The 25773-nt window shown below is 39.2% G+C and overlaps 2 protein-coding genes and 1 pseudogene across 4 annotated transcripts in view; 1 reads left to right on the top strand and 2 right to left on the bottom strand.

Annotated features, from left to right (window-relative positions):
* TMEM60 (transmembrane protein 60) overlaps positions 1-9063 on the bottom strand; it is a 200722-nt gene extending 191659 nt beyond the window's left edge. Inside the window, exons 1-2 of one of the 3 annotated variants that reach the window (XR_009542031.1) lie at positions 8876-9063; positions 3875-4181 (exon numbers count right to left, since the gene is read on the bottom strand). Coding sequence is in view for 1 of the 3 variants with exons in the window: in XM_060157222.1 (XP_060013205.1) it covers positions 5810-6211 (402 nt within the window). In the remaining 2 variants the exon portion in view is untranslated. Of the gene's footprint in view, positions 1-3874; positions 4182-5567; positions 6961-8875 lie in introns of those variants that run through there. The other 2 variants (XM_060157222.1, XR_009542030.1) reach the window with 2 other exon arrangements.
* A 342-nt stretch (positions 9064-9405) lies between these two features.
* PHTF2 (putative homeodomain transcription factor 2) overlaps positions 9406-25773 on the top strand; it is a 187383-nt gene continuing 171015 nt past the window's right edge. Inside the window, exon 1 of the mRNA XM_060157214.1 lies at positions 9406-9604. The gene's annotated coding sequence lies outside the window, so the exon portion shown is untranslated. The remainder of the gene's footprint in view (positions 9605-25773) is intronic.
* Positions 19360-20126, bottom strand: LOC132524311 (thioredoxin-dependent peroxide reductase, mitochondrial-like; annotated as a pseudogene).

Below are 25773 nucleotides of genomic sequence, written 5' to 3'. Positions count from 1 at the left end.
ATATTTGAAGGAACAAAAGTTGAACCTTAACTTTATTGGGGTGGAAAAACAAATTATGTAGGTTTCTATAATTTAAAACGTCCATCTCTGACTTAATTCGTAATGTAATTCTAGAATTGCAACAGAAAGAAAAGTGGAGAAAATTAGATCAGTGGGCACTATAAAGAGATGAAATTTCTATTTTGTACTTACTACAGCCTTATAGATAAAGTTTAAGAAGCTACCTATTAGATATCTAGGCCCATTGGGTAATGTGGAGAGTAAGTATTGTAAAGATAATTATACCTATAAAACTTGTTCAACTTTTTTCCCTTCAACTAGAGATACACTGAAAATTATTACAGATTAAGGATAAATTTTAACTATACCTAAAATGATAAAAATAGCAAATATAATTTTCTTTTAAATTATTTTTTATTTTTGGCTGTGTTGGGCCTTTGTTGCTGCACATGGGCTTTCTCTAGTTGTGGCGAGCGGGGCCTACTCTGTTGTGGTGCGTGGGCTTCTCATTGCGGTGGCTTCTCTTGTTGCAGAGCACAGGCTCTAGGCGCGTGGGCTTCAGTAGCTGTGGCTCATAGGCTCAGTAGTTGTGGCTCGCGGGCTTTAGAGCACAGGCTCAGTAGTTGTGGCACAAGGGCTTAGTTGCTCCGTGGCACGTGGGATCTTCCCAGACGAGGGCTCGAACCTGTGTCCCCTGCATTGGCAGGTGGATTCTTAACCACTACGCCACCAGGGAAGCCCAGCAAATATAATTTAAGAAGCATCTTAATATCTCATAGTCTGAAGCAGAATTTAACTATTCCTAAGTCATATTTGGCAAGATAAAGTCTGGTTATCTGGTTGTCAGAGAGGCATTCTGATTAAGCTTGTGTTGTTCTCCCTATTGATACTATAAATAAACATTCGAAAATTGAAAATATTGAAGCAAGATGATAACATGCACTAGTTTTCTTTGTCTTTATTCTGTTACAGGAGTGGGACAAGGACATACAGGTGGCACATTTTCACAGACAAAGTTCTGTAAAGCCACTTCACTGGGATGATATGCTGAGGGCATTTGTAGCAGTACAGCTGTGGGTCATTAAAGGGGGATAGTACACTTGTATAATGTTGAGAAATTTCTTCACTAGTCTGTATTTCTCATCTCTAAAATAGGGGGTAATACCTATTCTGTTAATTGGTGGTGAAAATTAATGACAGCACATGCCAAATGCTTATCTAGCACATTGCTTGGCATATCATAGACACTACAAACGTTAGCTTCTGATCCTGGAATTAACATAGTAAAAAGAATAGTTAGAAGAGCTGTGTGCTGGGTCACCCTAATTTCACATCTTCACATCACTTCTATGTATTCCTGTCTCTAATTTTGGGCAGAGGATAGGCATCTGGCAAGAGGAAAAAGTTGCATCAAGAGGTCAAAGGTGAGGTATGGTGGAGGTAGGACATCAAAAACAAACTTCTTTCTAGTTCACTATTTTGCTCAGGGATGGCAATTCAAAATCATGTCACAGACTGTCTTTTCCTTATATAAGTGAATTATAAATTTGTGTTTGTAGTGTATAGATTATAGTGGTAGTAAATTTGCTTTATGGTGTAGGATTACCAGTATGGTTACAGTATGATTGGCTAACTTTAATATAGGGCAAGCAAAATGAAAGTAAAATATTGAAGTGTAGATCCCTCTCAAGCTTTTAATCCAGTGTTGTCTTTATGTAGCATCTGATAACTCGTATCTTCTGTTGATGCTTTCTTTTTTTTTCTTCAATAGGAAACCTATTTGTGGAAATAGCATTTGGAGTTAAACTTCTCCATTTACCAATGACCATGGGCTAATTTCATTTAATTTACCTGGGCTTTAGTTTTTCTATCATGAGGAGGTTTTTTGTTTTTTTCCTGTGTACCTTCTTTATCTAAGTCATGAATTCTAAGGACACCAATAATACTTTGAGGAAGAGTGATGTTTACTCTGCAAACATGATCAATCAAGGATAAAGGAAATCCCTTTGTTTAATGCTAAAAGAACTCTGATAATTTTCCTCTCAATAGAGAGAAATAACTTTTCTTTATGATGCAGGTGCATAGTAATATGCCTGCCCCTATTTGAAAATGGCTCTATGGTTTCCTCTCCTTTTTTGGCCATCACTTCTGTTCATTAATATCAGTTCCTCTTATTTGCTGCACTGTGAAAAAGCAAAGTAGAAACCAGATGATCAAATTCTAAGGTTAATAACTCCTAAAATTACAGTAAGCTGTAGCCCACGGATGGATTTCTACTTCTTGAAGCTTTATGCAACTATTTTTCTTAATGCTTGGAAGCTCTCCATTGGTGGATTTCTGGTCATGTTTCATGTGGTAATGGATGGTGCTACCACATCTGGTTTCTGTGTTCATGAAATGTTGAATAAGTCGTGGTTCCTCTGAATATCTATTTCGTACTTTTCATATTTTTAATTGCTATAGAAAATTATTTTGTTCACATGTTGCTTTTAATCAGAATTTTTTTTTTTATAAATTTATTTTTGGCTGCATTGGGTCTTTGTTGCTGCTTGTGGGCTTTCTCTAGTTGCAGCCAGCGGGGCTCCTCTTTGTTGCGGTGCGCAGGCTCTAGGCATGCAGTCTTCAGTAGTTGTGGCTCGCAGGCTCAGTAGTTGTGGCGCACAGGCTTAGTTGTTCTGTGGCATGTGGGATCTTCCCGGACCACAGCTTGAACCCGTGTCCCCTGCACTGGCAGGCAGATTCTTAACCACTGCGCCACCAGGGAAGCCCTCAGTCAGACTTTTTGATAAGTATTTGCGCAAACCAGTTTAAGTTACTTCTCTGTGTTGACCTGGAAATTAATGACTTCACTAAAACCTTTCAAATTTAAGTTTCTTTCTTAAGGCAGAATGTGTTCTTTTTATAAACACCATCAGTAAACATCTCTATTATAAAGGAGGTATCCTATAGCTAAGACCAAGGGGAAGATACTTTCTGCAGTACTTACTGTTTATGTATTATTACATTAGTTTTGTTTCCGTCTGTAAGCATAATTTCTCTTTTATGTCTTCCATTATTTACTGTTCTAAAGTAGGCTGTGATATTGTAATTTATAATTAGAAATATGTATCTAATCTTCATCCCTGTTTCTGGCATAGGAATCAGATACCCTTGGAATTTCCTAAGTGATAAGTGTGATTAAGGTGTCTTTTGGGCTTATGTTAATGAGGAGACTCTTGCAAAGCTCCTAGGTAACCTACGGATTGGGGCTGGTTGCCAGGGGAACCAACCTAGTGATTAGAGTTGAAACTTTCAGTCCCCCTCTCCCCACCAGGGCTGGAGATTGAGTTCAATCACCAATGGCTAATGATTTAATTAATCATGCCTATGTAATCAAGTTTCCATAAAATACCAAAACGACAAGGTTCACAAAGTTTCTAGGTTGGTGAACATGAGGAGATGGGGAAAGAGTGGTGTGCCCAGAGAGCATGGAAGCTCTGCACCCCTTCCCCATACCTTGCCTTATGAATCTTCCATCTGGCTGTTCCTGAGTTAATATCCTCTTATAATAAACTGGTGTTCTAGTAAGTAAAATGTTTCTCTGAGTTATGTGAGCTGCTCTAGCAAATTAATCAAATTCAAGGAGAGGGTCATGGGAACCTCCATTCTAGAGGCGGTAGGTCAGAAGCAAGGCGACAACCTGAATTTGTGCCTGGCATCTGAAGTTGCAGAGGGGGTGGGGGGGCACGTGCAGTTTTCTGGGACTGAACCCTTAACTTGTGGTATCTGATGCTATCTCCAGATAGTGTCAGAACTGAGTTAATTCCTTGGTGATGTAGGGAAAAAACACACACATCTGGTGTCTGAATCGGGGAGGCACACATCAATAACTTACTGCTGCTTCAGGTTGTTTATTTAGTGTGGCAGTATACCAAGTTAAGTAAGAAGAGTTCTACTTCCTGGGACTCTTTCAGATACTCTTACAATTGATTGATCCTCATGTGTGAACAAGTTGGTTATTGTGTTGCCTTTTTACATATAATTCTTACCGAACTTCTCTTTTCCTTGGAGACCAGTCCCACATTTCCTCTTAGTAATGTCATATAGAATTTCTGCTTTTGCTTGTTTCATGGCCTAGCTCAGGGGTCAGGAAACTACTGCCAATAGGCCATATTTAGGCCACTACCTGCTTTTTGTATAGCCTGTAAGGCATGAAAGGTTTTTACAGTTTTAAACGGTTGAAACAAAAATCAAAAGAATAATATGTTGTGATATGTGGCAATCATACAAAATTTAAAAATCATTGTCCACAAATAGTTTTATTGGGACATAGCCATAGTCTATGGCTGCTTTCTCACCACAAGAGCCGAGTAGTTGTGACAGAAACCATATGGCCCACAAAACTTTAAGTATTTACTATATAGCCCTTTACAGAAGTACTTTGCTGACTCCTGGCCTAGCTGATCGTTTACATGTGGTGCTGTTCCTTCTTTTCTCTGTGAGAGATTATACTTAGATGATACTTTCACAACTATAGGTTTTCCTGAACTACAAAACCCTCCTATCTGGTTTCTCACAGAAATTACAGCTTTCTTCTGCTTTGAATGTATTAATAATAGATTCCAGTGACCAAATAGTTTAGATCTCTCAATTGAATTAGGAATACCTGATCAAGTCTTGGAACATTATGTTCCCCATATTAACTATCCTTCTTAATCCTATTTTTACATACCCCAAATACTAATATATACCAATTATAAGACAGGGAAATATCTGTAACTGATCAGTTTTTTATTTATTTACCCTACCTCTGTAGTTTCAAAGAGTTAAGCAGTATTAATTTGTAGTGTTGTGGCTGAAACTTTGTCATATTAGCTGTCTTTACAAAGGAGAACTAGACCAAAATGCTATATTTAAGCAATCCTCTCAAGTATTAGCAGCCAGAAACCACTTTTTTGTTAGATATTTTTTAAATGAACAAAATACTCCTTTAGATACTCCCAAAGCTAAGTGAGGGCTGTATAGGGCAAGAACATCACCCTGACCCTGCTTTAGGGTTATAAGACACTTAGGACTCTTTGGAATTCTTGTAAGTACTGCCACCTACACTTCACTGGAATTGGTTAAGTACCCTCGTAGGGTGATCTATAATTTATCAAACCAGGACACTTCTAAGAATGAAAGGGGAACTAACTCCCTGAGACCCCAGGACAATAGGCATAAACTGGACTTTCCTGACATAACTGGGATGTATAGTTCCCCTAACATTAGAAAGAGGCAAGCTTCTGCTCTGTTTTAATATGCTACCTCTAGTTTATTTGTTTCAAATAGAAGGCAGAGGTAACAATGAACTTAGCCTAGATAAAAAACTGTCTAACTCTCAGATTCTTTCTGAATGTAAACATGAAGTGGCACCCCTAATTATTTCAGTAACTTTTTCCTTCATAATCGAGAAGCACTATTTACTATGGTAGTAATGGGGCCATGATATATTAAACTTCTACCCAAATATGTAGATTAAAAGCTTTATATTTACTTTAAATATTGATCACATACTTAAAACATTATTCAATAGTCAAGTAGAAAAATAAGATCCAAAACAAACTTTATTTACATAGGACAATAAGGGTACTAATAACTCAAATACTGAATAATTAAGTTTTGGGTTGACTAGAAGTCCATGATTCACCAAGACTACTTTGTGGAAGCAGTATAAAATTACATTTGATATTTTTCTCAGTTCTCTGGCATTCTTCAAGCTTGCAAGGATTCAGAACACTTTAATGATAGCTTGTTGAACAGCAATAAAATGAGATGATGTCCTTAGAAGTCAGTCTCTCACAAAAAAGACGTTATATCCAAGCTCTATCAAAGCCCCAGCCAGTAAGGCCCATAAAGGAATGAAGACATAGGACAGATTCATGGTAGTAAACTGTTCCAGTTTAGCACAGAGTGCAAGGCAGAAGGCTAATTTAAGTAACATTGCAATGAGGTACCAGGCTTTTTTTTTAATATTGTGTGATCCATGTCGAGGGTCAAAGCCAGACTTACATCGCCCAGCCATTTTCACAATCAGCATGACAAGAAGGATAGTATCAAATATCCAGACTGGAATAAATATGAGGAACCAGTTCCAAGGTGCCTTCTCATCCAGTTTCAACACCAACATGATCAAGAAGAGTAATGTGAAAAGCCAGGTGAGTAGTACTCTCTGAGCCAAGGACATTCTCATTTAAACAGTTTAAAGAGGCTGTTGCAGAGTCGAAAAAAGGAAATATACCCTAAGAGAAGGAAAAAAAGTCAAAATTGTTTTGATACCAGAAAAAAATTTTTCTATTCCTGGTTTACAAAGCTGGCTCTTTCCAGCTTTGTAAAACTGATCTATATTTCTGTTTTGTACTAGTACTGTATGACTGTTACTGGATATGTTCTAATATCTGTGAGGTCTAGTACCTATTTACCATTTTCTTTTCCAGAATATTTTCTACTATTTTGACCTTCCATGTTTTTCAATGCTAAAATCACTAGTTCTTAAAAACTTGGAATTTTGATAGGAATGCATTCATCTATAATACTTAGGTATAAGCACTTATTTAATCTTCACATTATAGGTTTACAGTATGTTCCATACTTACTCACGTTTTTTTATCAACCTTGTGACCAATGGGAAAAGGGTAAATAGAATGGGAAATCAGAAGCCAGGCTGCATGAAGTTGGGTGAGGAGTTAACAGAAGATAATGAAATGCAAACAGTTGACAACATTTTATTCCTTTGAAACATTTGGAGAAAAGAAGATGAAAGGTCAGACATACAATGAGGATGACAAAGGAAGGATCAAGGGCTTCCCTGGTGGCGCAGTGGTTGAGAGTCCGCCTGCCGATGCAGGGGACACGGGTTCGTGCCCCGGTCCGGGAAGATCCCACATGCCACGGAGCGGTTGTGCCCGTGAGCCATGGCCGCTGAGCCTGAGCGTCCGGAGCCTGTGCTCCGCAACGGGAGAGGCCACAACATTGAGAGGCCCGCGTATCACAAAAAAAAAAAAAAAGAAGGATCAAGAACAAATTTTCAGTAAAGTAGGAATCTAAGTATGATTATAAACAGAGGGAAATAAGCCACTGGGCAGTGATAGACTGAGGATGAGAGAGGACACTTGATGGCAACAGGAAAAGATCAGAAGGTAATGGGTATGGTAACAAAAGCATGGGTGATAGGAGTAAAAATGCAGGAAGATAAGAAACAGGGAAAAGGGGAGGAAGCTGGCTAGATAAATCAAATGCCCTAGACTATCATGTTTTAAGTAATTATATTTTAGAACTAACTTTGATTGCTACATCTCTACTACTTCAAACAGTGGGTGACTGTCATGGTGCAAGAGTATATATCTGTTGTATTTCAATAGTGACCTATGAATCTCCTAGCTCCGTTCTTTCCCTTATACCCATCTGCCTGCACTCAACTTGTTTACTTGGCTGGCAGATACTTCATACTGCACTATGAAAAACTGATGCTTTTGCTCCCAGGAAGGCATTTTCTGTGCTGGTCTCCTTTCCTGGCCAGAGGCTGCCATTGTGGAATATGGGACTGACTTTGGAAGAAGAGGTGGAGAGGTGCGTACTGATTAGTAACTACAGATGGGTTTCACACTGTAAATTGAATTTGCTCAATTTCCATTTCCAATCGATCTGGCCATTTTTATGGACTTTTAAAAGGTTTACAATAATACAGTTGCTTAAACATAACTTCTCCATCAGCCAGCCACTGGATAAGTCAAGCTTCATTTTTTCTCGTAAAGAACTGAGTAGCAACTGGTCACAGGAAGGGAGCTGCATTCAACATAGGTACTTGAAGACTGGAGGTGAAAAGGCTGCAAAGAACACAGTCTTGTGGCTACAAGTTCTATTATGTGGGATGCAACAAACTTTTGTATGCACTTTTACTAAAATGCCCTCGATTGGGAAGCACTCTGTTGATATTTAAATGACACTTGAAGCATTATGGATGCTGGGGTTCAGGGATGACCTACAACTCCGATTTCATTAATTTATTAATAAATCTCTGTTAACTTATTATATTTGTTTCCTACTACTACTTTCTTCTTAAAGAAGGGCGGTGGGGGGGGACAGGGTGGAGGGAGCTGCATACTCCAAAACAAAAATTTGTTCAAGTATTTCTCATTTGAGGTGGTTATTTCTTGCACCTGCAAGATAGTTAAGTATATGCTTATCCATTGTTAAAACCTGTGCTTCCCCTAAATGGCAATCTAAAGGCCCCCTGCCCACAGTTCAACGTCTCGGTACCAGGTGTGTGGGCTTGATCATTTGTCCATGGTGCTTGCCACACCATCTCGCATTTCCCTTCTCTCGCGACTGCCAGTACACTTCCCAGTGAACTCGCCCCATCCCGAAGAGTTTTGTTTAATGGGCCCCCAATACAGAGCTATTCTAAACAATGAGTGACTTTCTAAAGGCTCCTGCTGCAAAAGCCTTGGCCAACCTGACCGTCCTTCAAAGGAACAGCGTTGTGCTTACACTTACCTGATTTTCGGGCCTACTTGTCTCAGAACTTCAGGGCGTTCCTAAACTATCCTTGCCCTTCGTCTTCGAATGCCGACGGTCCGCCAACGGTGCCCTATCCGGACTCCCCCCATTCTGCACTGTGGGACCAGTACATTCTGGAGTTGAACGCAGTTCTTGTACAATATGATCCACAATGCAAACAGAATCCCGGTGCCAAGAGGTGTATGTGCGTTTGGGACCGGGAGTGTGAGGGGGTGAGGGGATGAGGGACGGCGACACGGCCCACAGAAGCATCTGGAGGCCAGGGCACCGGGGGGTGGGGGGCGCGGGGGGCGAGTGCACTTCGGAGGATGCCGGCTCGTTGGAGCCCCGAACTCACCTGGCAGCGCCGCTGGCTGGAGAGCGCAGAGGGGCGCGAAGATTAGGAAATTCGCCAGTTTGGATCCTTGGCCTTTTCCACCACGCTTTTTCCCCCATTAAATCCAGAATCCGTCACATGATAATCAAGAAAAAGATCTCAGTTCCGCCTCTCCAAACAACCACAGTGGAACCTCTCTCAGGTCTACCTCGGGGCCGCGCCCACATCCGGGGCAGGGTCTCACCGCCCTGGGCCTACCCTATAGGTAGAGAGAACGCCAATCTGGGTTCAGAGGCCCCCTTCCCTGCGGTAATTGGACCATTTGGCCGCCAGTGCCAACCAACCGACTTTTCCGTGAGATCGGGTTTGTCAAAAAGGCGGCAATAAAAGAAGCCAGTAGGCCCGCCTCTCTACTGCTACGGGCTAGGAGGAAAGTCAGTCTAAGCATAGCCGGGAGCCTCCGCGGTCCCATTGGGCCCACAGATGCCAATCAGACTTGCCAGTGCTCCGTCCCGCCTCCGCGGGGCGCCCCGCCCCTCCCCTCGCTCTCCCAGTCAGCGCGCGGAGACTGCAGGCTCCGGCGCAAAATCCTGCGGGAGAGGGGGTGGGGCGACGGCTCTGGAGGCAGCGCGCCCGCGGGTTGCTTCGTTGTGGCTCGTCAGGCTCCCGTGGCGGCGGCGGCGGCGTTTGCCTCGGTGTCTCCCGCGCGCACTCCAGCCGCCTCCTAGCGGCGCGGCGCCCTTTCCTAAGGTAAGAGCCGGCATCACCTCCGCGCTGAGGCGGGCCGCGTGGAGGTCGTTGGGTTCTGACAGAAGCGGAGGATGAAGCTGGACGAGGGAGGAGAAGAGCGGCGGGTGGTATGGAGGTGGGGGGTGTGGGGGCATCGCGTAGTCCTCCCGGCCCGTGACTTCCTCGGCAGCCGCCGGCACCTGCGCTCCGGGACGCTATCATTTGGCCGGTGGCGGAGGCTCAGCCTCCCTCCTCCCGAACCCGCGCTGTCCTCGAGCCTTGATGGTGGTGGGCCGAAGCCCAGCGCCGCCTCCCGCCCCTCCGCCCCCTCCCAAGTCCCCTCTCCTTCGCTTCCTTCCCCTGGCGCTATGTTTGGGGCGCGTCGGGTCCTGGAGGGAGTGCGGGGTCATCGGGTGGCCGAGCCGGGGTCGGCGGGGAGCGGCCAGCTAGCAGTCGGAGGAGCGGGCTCGGGAGGAGGGGGCGACCCTGCGCGCGCTGGACGCCGACTGGAGGGGGTCGCTGCCCTGCTCCCACTGAGCGGGCAACAGTTTAGTTTTCTGATTCCAGCACTGACTGCGGAGCTGGCGCTGAAATCCTTGGCATGGGCCTTAAAGGGATATTTCTTGTCTGGAAACAATGCCGCGGTCCATCAGCGTGCTTCACCTTTTCTTATTTTTATCTGCCTGATGTTGACAGCCAGTGTTCTGGTATTGTTCCTTCGAGTCATGGCTTTCTAACGCAACACCTCCTTGTAGAACTTAAGAGATTATTCTGTCACTAATCTGTCACCCTTTTAATTTTTAGCCCGGCCAAAAAAGGCCCTGCTTTATAACAACATATACTGTCTAGGGAAGTACAGAATCTGGAACAATTTATTAATCTCTGTATCTACATACCAAGTAATTTTAAAATTCGTGGTGAATGTGTTAGGTATTTTGTTATTCACACTTGCTCACTTTGTTAATGGTATATTCTGTTTACTTTGAGATTGGTTGTTATTTATGGTACTTTGATTTTAGAGCTTTTGGTTAGCTTTAGCCAACTAAGCATTTGAAGATTTTTCTTTTTTTTTCCCCTTTGAGACTGGCTATAGCCTTAGTGTTTGCTCTTGTTTCTAGGGATTATGTATTTTGAAAAACTTTTTTCTCCAAAACTGGGCTTTTTCATAGATTTTTAAAATTTTAAGGGGGAATTCTGATAATTTGGAAACTAGGCACTTTAGCCTAAAGAGCCGTAAAATAGCATAACAATATAAAATCCTAACTTTTTGGAGTAAGGGTTGGTAAGTTTAAGAGAAGGAAATGGGTATCCTCTGTCAGGTGTAGTGGCTTAGCCTCTAGATTCCAGACCAATATGGAGGTGTGGTGAGAATGAGCCATGCCTGAGACCAGACACAGGTGGTTCCAGGAGCGTTTTCTTGCAGGGGAAATAGCCTGCCTCCCACACAGGTTAGTTGTCTTCCTGCATCAGGTAGTATTAAGTTAGGTGGTAGTAAAATAGGAAGTGTCTGTGTTCCAATTTTCAAACTTGCTGGTAGGGCTTGAAAATGTGGTGAACAAATAAAATATAGTATACAGTGGGGGCACTCTTGCATAGTCAAGCCTCCAAGAATAAACTTTTTTTGAGTCCAGACTGGCACTGGACAGTTGGCCCTAAAAGTCAAGTAAGTGACCTGAGCGGTTTTTAAACCATGAACCTTTTTGGCTAGTCCATTTCATTCAAAATTGCAAGGAAATTTTTTTTTAAGTTTTTATTGGAGTATAGTTGATTTACAGTGTTGTGTTAGTTTCAGGTGTACAGGAAAGTGAATCAGTTATACATATAGCCACTCTTTTTTAGATTCTTTTTCTATATAGGCCATTACAGAGTATTGAGTAGAGTTCCCTGTGGTACATAATAGGTCCTTATTAGCTATCTATTTTATATATAGTAGTGTGTATATGTCAATCCCAGTCTTCCAATATACACCCCCTGGTAAACATAAGTTTGTTTTCCACATCTGTAACTCTATTTCTCTTTTGTAGATAAGTTCATTTGTACCCTTTTTTAAGATTCCACGTATAAGCGGTATCATGTGATATTTATCTTGTCTGACTTAACTTCACTAAGTACAATAATCTCTAGGTCCATCCATGTTGCTGCAAGTGGCATTATTTTATTCTTTATTATGGCTGAGTAATATCAAGATTATAAGGAATTTGTACTGAAAAAGGCTACACTAGACTGAGCCGAAGAAAATTTAGGGTAGCATGTAGGAAAAGATGAGGATTGTCTATGTTACCTCATTTAATCCTTTTAATCCTAGGAGGTAGCTACTGTGATTACTGTCCTCCCATGAGTTAATGTAGGTTAACTCATGTGTTCAAGATTTCTCAGCTAATAAGTTGGTGGAGGTGGAATTTACATCTAATCAATCTGATTACAAAGCTTATATTCCAAGCTGTTGTGCTTTCCCATCACAGTAAAAATGGCTTCATAGAGATTTGGTTGAAGGAGAGTAATCAATGGAAAATAATGCTGCAAAACCATAAACTGAATATTCAGTAACGCTTTGAGATCGTTGTATAATAGGCTGTGTTGAGTGTTGCTGGGAGGTAAGGATGGAGTAACCTTCCCTGTCTTTGAGGAACATCCCTGTAGTGGGAGAGAGAGATATTTGAACGAATAATGGTAACACAATGCAGTATATACTATGAGAGTGCCGTAGAGTGTGTGGTTTCATGGAAAGAGAATTCAGTTAAAATTCAGACAGACCAGCGTTTGAATTCCTGTTTTGATTTGTGACCTTGAACATGATACCAAACCTTTTTCATCTTTAGTTTCCTTATCTGTTAAGTGGAGAGAATAATGTTTCAAAGGGGAGTATTAGTATTAAACAAAATATGTAAAGTATTGTCACATTGGTAAGCCCTGAATAAAGAAGAAGGAAAAAATAAATTGAACAGAGTTGAGAAGGGGTTGGAGGTTTAGCAGGGAGCTATCTCTGGAACCTAAAAATGTGACTGATAATTTTGATTAGTGGGGAGGGAAGGCATCAAACACAGAACACACAGAACTGGGGGCAGGAGAACTGGAATATGGATTGTTGAGGGAATGGCAAGTAATTGTGGCTCTGTATAGAAAGTATTTTTGAAGGCCAAATTTAAATGATAATTGTATAGAAATGTGGCTGGACAATTTTAGTGGTTATAAATTGCATACTTAGATACTGAAATTATAGGAATATCTCAAGAGTTTGTGCATTGTTACATTTTTATTTAATATTTACCTTTGAATACTTATTTTCCCTACTGTCAGTTAAAATTTCATTTCCAAACATGTTCAGGCAAGCAACTATTTCATTATTTCATTGGGATACTTCATTCTAAGCTGTAAAAGAAGACTAAGGCAATTGCACCAAATTTGTGAGGTGTGTTTTGGGATTATTTAAAAAAGAAGAATCTTGGGAATTCCCTGGAGGTCCAATGGTTAGGACTCCGTGCTTCCACTGCAGAGGCCCTGGGTTCAATCCCTAGTTGAGAACTAAGATCTGCAGGATGCATGGCTCGGCCAAAAAAATTAAAATAAAGTAAGGTAAAGTAAAGAAGAGTCTTAAGTGATTGATTGCCTTCCCTTAACCACCCCCCCTTACCTACTCTATTGCCATATAGAGTCAGTATTGCAAACTACCCTTTGCATATGTATACCCTTTGACTGTCTTTTCTGAACTGAAACTTGAGATGTGACTGTTGGACAGAATGTTTTAAATTGGGACTGTCCTTGAAAAATCTAAGAAAAAGTCCCATGGTTACGTCTTCCCCTCGGGTTAGCACAGAACCGTAAATACTCCCATTGGATTTATTTATTTATTTATTTATTTATTTTTAACATCTTTATTGGAGTATAATTGCTTTACAATGTTGTGTTAGTTTCTGCTGTGTAACAAAGTGAATCAGCTATACGTATACATATATTGCCATATCTCCTCCCTCTTGCGTCTCCCTCCCACCCTCCCTATCCCACCCCTCTAGGTGGTCACAAAGCACCGAGCTCCTCTCCCTGTGCTATGTGGCTGCTTGCCACTAGCTATCTATTTTACATTTGGTAGTGTGTATATGTCAGTGCTACTCTTTCACTTTGTTCCAGCTTACCCTTCCCCCTCCCCATGTCCTCAAGTCGATTCTCTACATCTGAGTCTTTATTCCTTTCCTGCCGTTAGGTTCATCAGAACCATTTTTTTTTAGATTCCATATATGTCACATTGGATTTATAAATGTGGATCCCTTTATAACCAGAATCATATGACTAAGTTGAAAATATTAAGTGACATTTAGGAAAGCTGCATTTTTAGTCCCAACTTGTTAGCTTCATGTAAATTGCTAAAATGACACAAAATAATAGAGGTGAGTTTTCAGATGAGAAAAAAAAATTACTTCCTAGAACAGGTAATTTTAGAGGACTAGGAAAGAAAATATGCTGGACTTCATTTTGAACAGGAACTAAAGCAGGAAATGGCGGTGCCTGAACCACAACCTGATAATAATCGTAACATGATTAAATTTGACATTTAATGAGAGGAAGTAAAGGCAAAAAAAGTGTACTGTATGCAGCTTTCCAGTTTCAAAAACAGTAGGGGAAGGGACTATTAAAAGTGTATCTACAGAAAGTTTGAAGACATGTAGTAGGCACTCATGTTTGTTTCATGAATGAAAGCACCTTAGTCATACATTCAGTAAAATGTCTCTTACAGGTAGCAGAAAGCTTATGAAAGTTATGTGGCACAAGTTTTGGTGCTCTACAGACCTAGGTTCAAGTTTCAATTCTACAGTCCACCAGTTTTCTAACTTTGGGCTCATTATGTAATCTTTTCTTTTTTAAAAAAAATTTTATTTATTATTTTTGGCTGCGTTGGGTCTTCGTTGCTGCGTGTGGGGCTACTCTTTGTTGTGGTGCGTGGGCTTCTCATTGTGGTGGCTTTTCTTCTTGAGCATGGGCTCTAGGCACATGGGCTTCAGTATTTGTGGCACACAGGCTTCAGTAGTTCTGGCTGTTGGGCTCTAGAGGGCAAGCTCAGTAGTTGTGGCTCGCGGGCTTAGTTGCTCCGTGACACGTGGGATCTTCCTGGACCAGGGCTCGAACCCGTGTCCCCTGCATAGCCAGGCGGATTCTTCACCATTGCGCCACCAGGGAGTCCCCTCATTATGTAATCTTTTTGATGTTCAGTTTTATCTAATCATAAAATGGGGATATCTACTTTGCAAGATTTTGAAAACTAAATGAGCTAATATATGTGAAGCACTTGATTCATTGCCTGGCTTATAAGACTTGCTCAAAAAAAAAAAAGATTGCTGCAATTGTTCAACTAAGTTGAGCAGGTATACTTTTTAAAAAAATACAATTCTCAAATAGAGTAAGGAAAGGCCGAAAATGGCAAACAAAGAAAACCTTAAAAGGAGGCAATGGATGTTACATAGGTAACAGGCAGTGTTGAATAAAGAATTGAATCATTGCAGCCACATACAACAAAAAAAGGGAAAAGATAGGGAGCGAGCTTCACGTTCTCAATTTTTTTTCTGAAGAAAGGAGGTCAGACTCATTAAACCAAATAGAGCAAATAAATAGGGTTTTGCTTTTCTAAATGACAGTAAAAAGATCACTGAAATTGGGTCTCTTGTACTGTGAATTAAGTATATAGGGAAAGGGACTTATCTTCTCAACTCTTTTAACTACCTTCTTACTCCTCAAGTTCTTTTAACAGAGAAAAGCCATTGTGCAGTTAATTGTACAGTTACAGAGAAGGCTTTAATTGCAAGTAATCCTGGTAGATAGAGCAGCTTAATTTACACAGATCCCCTAAATGTTGATTCTATGTATTAATCACATTGCCTACCAATCTACCTTTTGGTCACTGAATGTCTAAATGTACCATATGTTGAAAAATTAAACATATCTTCTTGTTCTCCGCTTGTATTCCCTGTTTTAATGAATGGTTCTGATGTTCAAGCCAAGAATCATGGAACATCCTTACTCTTTTACTCCCCATACCTTTCATGTCCAATCCATCACTGCATCTGATTATTCTCTCTACTAATTATCTATCTTTTAATCATGCCCTATCCCAACACCTACCCCAAGTTAAAATACAAACGCTCATTGCCCACAACTAGAGAAAGCCCGCGTGCAGCAATGAAGACCCAACGCAGCCAAAGAAAAACATTAAATAAATAAATAAATAAATTTAAGAAATGCTCATTGCCACTGACTTATTTCATGCCCTCATCATTTCCTTATTGTCACTAGTCTCTACTTTTTTTTTTCTGGCCGCGCGGCATATGGGATCTTAGTTCTCCTGCCAGGGATGGAATGTGAGCCCCCTGCAGTGGAAGCATAGAGTCTTAACCACTGGACCTCCAGGGAAGTCCCAGGTCTCTTTACTTTTAATTTAGCCTCGTACTAACCAGTTCTCTACACAGCTTCCTTCCAGAATGATTTTGTTGAAATACTAACATAACCATATCAAACTTATATATCCATAGTGCCTGCACATGATAGTTAATAAATACTTGGTCTCTCCATGTATCTTAAACTTAAGACAATATTAAATGACTTGCATACTTATGCCTGGAGTTTTCTTTATGGGAAAGATTTTAACTACAAATTCAATTTCTTTAATAGACAAAGGGTTTTTTATTTCTTTTTGAGTGAGCATCTATTATCATTTGTATCTTTCAAGGAATTTGTCAATTTAATCTAAGCTGTTAAATTCATGGACATAAAATTGTTCATAATATTCCTTTATTATCTTCTTAATATCTGTAAGATTTGTAGCAATGTCCCCTTTCTCATTCCTGACTGTAAATTTGTGTGTTTTCTCATTTTTTTCCTGTTCAATCTGACTAGAAGTTTGTCTGTTTTATTGATACTCTCAAGAACCAGGTTTTGGTTTTCTTTATTGATTTTGTGTTCTCAATTTCAATAATTTCTCTTCTTTATTATTTCCATTTTGCTATTTACTTTGCATTTTATTTACTCTTGATTTGCTAGAATCTTAAAATGTAAACTTAATTTGTTAATTTATTGTCTTCTAGTATAAATGTTTAATGCTATAAAATTCCCTTCTAAATAGTGCTTTGGTGGCATCTCAAGTGTTGATATGTCGTGTTGTCATTTTTGTTCAATTCAAAAATCCTTGCTGATTTTGTGATTTCTTTGTTGACCCTATTGGTTATTTAAAGGTATGTACCCAAGTCTTCCAATATTTGGGGATTTTTCAGATGTTGATTTCTGATTTAATTTCACTGTGGTCAGAGAACATACGTTGTGTGATTTGAATTGTTTTGAATTTATTGAGACTTGTTTTATGGCCCAGAATATAGTCTCTCTTGGTAAATGATTCATGTGCACTTGAAAAGAATGTTGGGTGGAGTGTTCTATAAATGTCAGATCAAGTTGATTGATAGAGTTTTTCAGATCTTCTCTATCCTTACATATTTTATGTCTGCTCGTTCTCTCAATTTTTAAAAATAATTTTATTTATTTATTTATTTATGGCTGTGTCAGGTATGAGTCGTGGCACGTGGGATCTTCGTTGCGGCAGGCGGGCTTCTCTCAAGTTGTGGTGTGTTCCAGAACGTGCGGGCTCAGTAGTTGAGGTGCACAGGCTCTGTAGTTGTGGCTCACAGGCTCCAGAGTGTGTGGGCTCTGTAGTTGCAACACGCAGGCTCAGTAGTTACAGCACCTGGGCTTAGTTGCCCTGTGGCATGTGGGATCTTAGTTCTCTGACCAGGGATCTAACCAGCATCCCCTGCAATGGAAGATGGATTCTTAGGCACTGGGCCACCAGGGAAGTCCCTGTTCTCTCAGTTTTTGAGAGAAGGGTGTTGAAATCTCTGACATAACTGTGGACTTGCCAATTTCTCCTTGCAGTTTGATCAGTTTGGCTTCATATATTTTGAAGTTCTGTTACTAGACACATACATATTTAGGATTGGTATCATCTTTTGATGAATTGGATCTCTTTATCATTGTGAAATGGCCCTCTTGTAATATGCTTTTCTCTAAAGTCTACTTTATCAGTATTGCCACTCCAGCTTTCTTTTGATTAGTGTTAGTGTGATATATCTTTTTACATTTTTTAACTTTTTACCTACTTGTGTGTTTGTATTTAAAGCGGATTTCTGGTATATAGCATATAGTTTGTCCTTTTTTTTGTTTTGTTTTCTTTTAAATCCAGCATCCTAATCTCTGCCTTTTAATATAGACTATTTACATTTAATATGATTATTGATTTTGATGGGTTTAAATCTACCATCTTGCTATGTGTTTATTTGTGCAATCGGTTCTTGTTCCTTTTTTCTTTGTCTTCTTTAGTATTATTGGAGTATTTTTTTTATGACTGTCCCCTTTATTGGAGTATTAATTATCTATAGCTCTTTTTTTTTGACTGCCTGTCTGTAGTGGCTGTATACATCTTTAACTTATCACATCTACTTTGAGTAAAACACAGCTTTTTATATCATATAAGAACCTTGTAACAGTATACTTCCATATTCCCTTCTCAGCCTTTGTACTATTGTCATACATTTTGGTTTTACATATGTTATAAATTCCACAATATAGTTCTACTTTTTTAGCTTTAAATGGTCATTTGTCTTTCAAAGGGGTTAAAAATATTTTTTTTGTTTTTTTTTTAGAAAAAATGCTCTTAAATTTACCCACATATTTACCATTTTCAAGGCTCTTCATTCCTTTGGAATTCTTTTTTCATCTGGTATCATTTTCCTTCTTCCTGAAAGACTTCCTTTAGTATTTATTGTAATGCTGTATTACTGATGAAAGTTTTTCAGCTTTTGTATATGTGAAAAAAAATATGTATATATATATTTTTTTTATATTTTTTACATTGAACACTTCAGGAAAGAAAATAATTAAGTGATGATTCAAATGCATGAATGATTCAAATTCAAAATGCAATCCCTGGATTCAATAAATATCCTTTATAATTATACCCAGTCAATATTAGAAATGTATATAGGCACTAAGTCAGCTAACAAAATAAGTAAAATAACTATATAAAGTATAAATTTCAGGACTGGGGAACATGCATGATCAGTTAAGTCACTTTGCCACTGTAGGTGCTTTTTAAAAAACATGATTCACATTTGCTTCAATCACATACACATTCATTGCAGGTGTTTCCCACCCCACCCCCACCCCCCGGCCACACTGCATGGTATGTGGGATCTTAGTTCCCTGACCAGGGATTGAACCTGTGCCCCCAGCATTGAAAGCACAAAGTCTTAACCACTGGACCACTAGGGAAGTCCTGCAAGTGTTAAATTGGACCATTGATGCCAACAACTTAAAACTATGATCTTAAAAGAAAATTCAGTTTAATACAAAGAAACACAAGAAGAAAATCTCAGGACCCTTGATCAGAAGTTTTGATGCCTGTCATACTACTCTGGTGTATACAAAGGTTCAAGTAAGGCTGAGAAAGAAGAATTGTTTCCTTTTCCCTTTGAAGACACGATCCAAGAAACAGAGGAATTGCACATTCTATAGCAACTAGCTATCCGTCCATACACTGCCAATAAAGGACTCCTTACATTAGTAACTAGCCAAGTTTTAAAAGCCTTGGCCAGTGTTACAAAAACAGAACGTTTAGAGTAATATTTACGAATACAAGCATAATTGTTTTTTTGCCTTCTCTAAGTAATAATCTTTGAAATGCTAAAAGTGAGTTCCAACTGTGGTTCTTTTCTGGCGTGGGGAGCTGCAGGTGCACATGGGATGGTCTACTGATTTACCTTCTCACAGTATTCTTTGGGAGCAGTTGGATGGGGCTTGATTGTAGGAGAATCTGAGGTCCATTTGGCTGGGCAGACTTCTTCATGGGTTTCCACAAACTGAAATGCCTCCACCAAGCGGAGGGTCTCTTCCATGCTTCAGCCCACTGGGAGATCATTGACGCTCAAATGCTTGATGACTCATTGGGGTCAATTATGAAGAGACGTCGTAGTGCAAGGCCAGGACCTGCTAACAGCACACTGTAGTCTCGGGAAATCTGTTTAGTCAGATCTGACAAGAGTGTGATTTGCATGTGGCCCAAACCGCCATTCTTCCTTGGTGTTTACCCAGGCCAGGTGGGAGAAGTGGGAATCCACTGACACTGTAACGATTTCACAGTTCACATTGTGAAATTCATTGGCTTTGTCACTGAAAGCAATAATTTCTGTAGGACACACAAAGGTGAAATCCAAAGGATAGAAGAAGAGCCCTAAATATTTCCACTTAAAGTCATCAAGGCTTATTTCTTTGAACTCTCCATTGACAACAGCTGTACCCTTAAAATAGGGCGCATGCTGGGTGACGACAGGGGCATGGTATGAGGAACTGGTGCTAAAGGTGAATTTTGCTTGACCAGAACCAGACACAATGCATTTGTCAAGCACGTTCTTCAAGAAGCAGCAGGCCTAAGGGCTGCAGCAGAAATGCCCCAAGGAATGGCACTCACGTGTTGGACAAGCGAAGTCTGGAGCAACCTTCCTGCCGTGGCTGCCATCTTAAGGGTGCATGGAACCCGCGGGGCAGACAGAGAAGCAGAGAGCTGAAAAAATATTTTTGACTTTATTTTTGAAATATATTTCTGCTGGGTATAGAATTTTAGATTGACACTTTTTTTCTTTCAGGACTTTAACGATACTGCACCAGTGTCTTCTCATTGCATTTTTCCAATATGAAATCTACTGTTATCCTTATTTCTTTATATTGAAAGTGTTTTTTTTTTCCCCCAGCTGCTTTTTAAGATGATCTCTCTACCATTGGTTTTAAACACTTTTATTATGATGTGCCTACGATGTGTTTTATGTTTCTTATGCTTGGGGTTTGTTGAGCTTCTTGGTTTGTAGATTTACCATTTTCATCAGATGTAGAAAAAGTTTGTCCATTATTTCTTTAAATAGTTTTTCTGTGTTTCTTCACTCCTCTAATTCTGGTACTCCAGTTACGCATATATTATGCCACTTGATATTGTCCCACAGCTAACTGATGCTCTGTTCATTTTTTTAAAATATTTTTTTCACTGCTTGTTTCAACTTGGATAATGTCTCCTGCTCTGTCCTCAAGATTAGTAATCTTCTTTTCAGTTTCTGATCTGCTGTTATCTCATCCAGTGTATTTTTCTTCTTAGACATTTTATTTTTCATTTCTGTAAGTTTGATTTGAATTTTGTCTATATCTTACATATTTCTCCTTTACATGTTCAATCTTTCTTCTGTCTTTTAAAAAAAATATATTTATTTATTTATCTGGTTGCGCCCAGTCTTGGTTGTGGCAGGCAGGCTCCTTAGTTGTGGCTTGCTGGCTTCTTAGTTGCAGCACATGGGCTCTTTAGTTGTGGCATGCAAACTCTTAGTTGTGGCATGTATGTGGGATCTAGTTCCCTGACCAAGGATTGAACCTGGGCTCCCTGCATTGGGAGCATGGAGTCTTATCAACTGCGCCACCAGGGAAGTCCCTCTTCTCCTTTCTTGAATACAGTTAACCTTTGAATGATGTGGGCGTTAGGGGTGCTGACTGTTCACACAGTCGAAAATCTGTGTATAACTTTATAGTTGGCCCTCCACATCCACGGTTCTGCATCTGCAGATTCAACCAATCATATAGATCATGTAGTATTGTAGTATGTTTTTATTTTTTAAAAAATCTGTGTATAAGTGGAACTGCACAGTTCAGACTGTTGTTCAAGGGTCACCTGTAGAGTCTATACTAGCCGAGTTTTCAAAAAATTGTGGTAAATAATACATAACATAAAATTTATCATCTTAATAATTTTTAAGTATATAGTTCAGTAGTGTTAATTACATTAATATTGTTGTGAAACAGCTCTCCAGAACTTCTTCATCTTGCAAATCTGAAACTCTGTATCCATTCAACAACAACTACTGTTTACTCCTTCCCTCATTCCCTGGAAGACATTCTTCTGTTTTCTGTCTCTGTGAATTCAACTATGCTAGGTACTTCAGATAAATGGAATAATACAGCCTTGGTCTTTTTGTGACTGGCTTATTTCACTTAGTGTAATATCCTCAAGATTCATCCATGTTGTGGCATGTGGCAGGATTTCCTTTAAGGCTGAATAATATTCTGTTGTATAATTTTCTTTATTCATTCACCCATTGGTGGACATGTGAGTTACTTTAATCTCTTTGCTATTGTGAATAGTGCTTCTGTGAACATGGGTATGCAGATAATGTCTTCAAGACCATGCTTTCACTTCTTTTGGGTATATACCCAGAAGTGAGATTGCTGGATCATATGGTAGTTCTATTTTCAATTTTTTGAGAAACTTCCATACTATTTTCTATAGTGATTGCACCACTTCACCATTGCACTAACAGTGCACAAGGGTTCCAGTTTTTTCACATCATGTTAACACTCGTTATTGTCTGTTTTGTTGATAGTAGCCATCATAATGGGTATAAAGTGATATCTCATTATGGTTTTAATTTGTATTTCCCTAATGATTAGCGATGTTGAGCATCTTTTCACGTGCTTGCTGCCCATTTGTATATCATCTTTGGAGAAATGTCTATTCAAGTCATTTGCCCTTTTTTTTTTTGCGGTACGCGGGCCTCTCACTGTTGTGGCCTCTCCCGCTGCGGAGCACAGGCTCCGGACGCGCAGGCTCAGTGGCCATGGCTTACGGGCCCAGCCGCTCCGCGGCACATGGGATCCTCCCGGACTGGGGCACGAACCCGTGTCCCCCACATCGGCAGGCAGACTCTCAACCACTGCGCCACCAGGGAAGCCCCATTTGCCCATTTTTAAATTGAGGTATTTGATATTTTGTTAAGTTGTAGTTCTTTATATATTCTGAATATTAACCCCTTATCACATACATAGTTTGCAAATATTTTAACCCATTCCATAGGTTACCTTTTCACTCAATTGATTGTATCCTTTGATGCACAAAAGTTTTTAAGTTTGATTTAGTCCCATTTGTGTATTTTTGCTTTTATTTTCTGTTCTTTAGGTGTCACAACCAAATAAATCACTGCCAAGTACAATGTCATGAAGTTTAACCCTACATTTTCTCCTATGAGTTTTATAGTTTTAGGTTTTACTCTTAGGTCTTTAATCCACTTTGAGTTAATTTTTATATAAGATAAGGGTCCACCTTCATTCTTTTGCATGTGGATATCCATTTTTCTGCGCACAAGTTGTTGAAGAGGCTGTCCTTTCCCCATTGAGTGGGGTCTTAGCATTCTTGTCAAAGATTATTTGACCATATATGCAAGGGTTTATTTCTGGACTCTGTTCTGTCCCATTCGTCTATTTGTCCTTATGCCAGTACTATGCTGTTTTGATTACCATAGCCTTGTAATATGTTTTGAAATCAGAAAGTGTGACTCCTCCAATTTGTTGTTCTTTTACAAAATTATTTTGGCTATCTGCGGTCCCTCAAGATTCCAAATGAATTTCAGGATGAATTTTTCTGTTTCTTCAAAAAATGCCATTGGAATTTTGATAGAGATTGCATTGAATCTGTAGATTGCTTTGGGTATGGACATCTTAATAATATTAAGTTTTCCAATCAGGAACATGGGTTTCTTTCCATTTGTGTGTGTGTGCATGCATGTGTGTGAATGTATACATGTACATACATATACATACACATAAGGTGTATGTACACATGCACAGTATTTTGTATATAATAGCTGTTTTAATCATAGCACTTTTGTCATTTCTGGATTCGCTTCTTGTAACTGATTTTTCTCCTCATTATGGGTAGTATTTTCCTTTTTCTTTGCATGCCTGCTAAGTTTTGTTTGGATGCCAGACATTGTGAATTTTGTTGTTTGGAGCTGTCTTTTCTTTGTATTCTTATAAATATTCTGAGCTTTGTTTTGGAACACAGTTATGTTATTAGAAACAGTTCTTCAAGGCATGCTTTTAAAGCTTTGTTAGATGAGTCCTGAGCATCCTTTAGTACAAGGCTAATTTAGCCTTATTACTGGGGCACTGCCCTTCTCAGTATTCTAGCTGTTGCCCATTATTACAGGATTTTTCCACTCTAGCTGTGAACTCTTACCATCCCTGTGTGAACTTTGGTAATTGTTATGCCAGCTCCTTTCTGGTGGTTCTATTCCTGGCTTTAGGTAGTTTATCTTCATAAGTGTGCTGATCAACAATAATCAGCTGAAGACTCAGTGGGAATCCTCTTCAAAGCTCCAGAGCTCTTTTGTGCTCTTCTCTCCTCTCTGGTACTTTGCCCCGAGAACTCTAGTTGTTTTGCTGTCCTCGAATGCTCAAATCCGTCCTCTCAACTTGGGGAGACTGTCAGGCTCTGGTTTTCCCCTCCTAGCACTGTGTCCTGGAAACTCTACAGGCAGTACTATTAGGAAATAATAGGGCTCACTTTTTTGTTTCCTTTTTCAAAGATTATTGTCTTGCACAGCCTGTTGTCCAATGTCTGAAAAGATTTCACGTATTTTGTCCTTTTTTTTTTTTTTTTAGTTTTAAAAGTGGGAGGGGGAATTCTCTGACGGTCCAGTGGTGAGGACTCTGTGCTTCCACTGCGGAGGGCTGGGTTCGATCCCTGGTCGGGGAACTAAGATCCTGCAAGATGCATGGTACAGCCAAAAAAAAATAAGATAAAAGGTGGGAGGATTAATCTGGTCCCTGATACTCCATCGTGGCTAGAAGTGGAAAACCCTCTTCATTAAATTTTAAAGTAATGCTTTCAAATACATAAAGTACCATTTTTAGTATTGTTTTAATTAAAACCCATGATTTTAGAATGTATTAGCTTTGGATAGCAAGAACCAAATTGTACCGTACGTTTTGACTGGATAAACGTGTTTATGTTCAGCTTCCTCAGCGTTCCTGTTGTACTTGAAACAAATGTAGGAATGTATGGTGAGTCAAAAGGAAAGCAACTAATTGCATTTTCTTCTTTTTAGAACCCAGTTCTCATTGACAAAAAATGTGAGAGAGTGAAAAACATGGCTATATTATTACTAGGGCAAATTAATGAGAAGTAAGTATTAATATTTCTCTAAAGGTGTAATAATTCAGATTTTATCATCATTGGAAAATATTTGCCACAAAGACTAAAAATACCGCTGTGATCCAAAAATACCTTTTATATTTTGAGAGGTCAGTGTAACTTAACTTTGGAAATAATAGGTATTAAAGGTTGTTAAAAATCTCTGTAGAGGAAATGTAGTTAAGATGTTAGAAGAGTATGTATAAAAATGTCTCCTCATTGATCATAGGCAACTGAAATGGCCTTTTTCTTTTGATGGAGGTGAATTATGTAAATTGGTAAAATCAAAACATAGAGTCAGTTTTCTTTTGTCTACCCTGTGCATCCCTTTCACTGCAACCACACTACATGAGAAAATAAACTTAATTATAAAAGGAAGGCTTTATGTGTATTAAGTTGATAGTGTGTGTGTAGAAAATTAACATGAGAAAGGAGATATTTTAAAATTGAATTAAAAATTACTATAGTTATTTTCTTCTTTTTTTATTTTGACATAATTTGACTTTGAAAAGTTACAAGAATTCCTGTATACGCTTCAGAGATTAACCAAATATTAAACATTTTACTGCATTTGCTTTATCCTTATTTTTATATATACAGATATACATTACTTTTTTCCTGACTCATTTGAGTCTTTATAATCCTTTAACTATGTGAACCTCAGTTTTATTTCCTAAAAACATTCTCCTACGTAAGCAAAGTATGATGATCAAAAATCAGGAAATTAACTTTGATACAATAGTATTATCTAATCTTCAGATATTATTCACATTTCACCAGTTGTCACAATACTGTCCATTATGGCAAGAGAAGATCCAGGATCACATCCTGCCTTTAGTTGTCATGTCTCTCTAATTTACTTTAAGCTGGAATAGTTGTAGAGCTATGTTTATATGTCATGATATCGACATTTTTTTAAAGTGTTGAGGCCAGTTATTTTGCTGAATGTCCTTCAATTTTAGTTTGGTTGATTTTTTTCTCGAGACTAGAGTCAGGTTATATACTTTTGGCAGGAATATCACAGACATAATGTTCTTTCCAGTACATTATATCAAGAAGCAATTGCTGCAGTTTCTCCTATTACTGGTGATGATAACTTGGATCATTTAGTTAAAAAGGTATCTGCCAGGTTTCTCCAAAGCTAAGTCATTATTTCACT

Source organism: Lagenorhynchus albirostris, chromosome 8 (genome assembly GCF_949774975.1).
Source record: "Lagenorhynchus albirostris chromosome 8, mLagAlb1.1, whole genome shotgun sequence".
NCBI classification, from domain to species: domain Eukaryota; kingdom Metazoa; phylum Chordata; class Mammalia; order Artiodactyla; family Delphinidae; genus Lagenorhynchus; species Lagenorhynchus albirostris.
The sequence above is the reverse complement of the archived record's forward strand: the minus strand, read 5'-3'. Positions and strand labels throughout refer to the sequence as shown.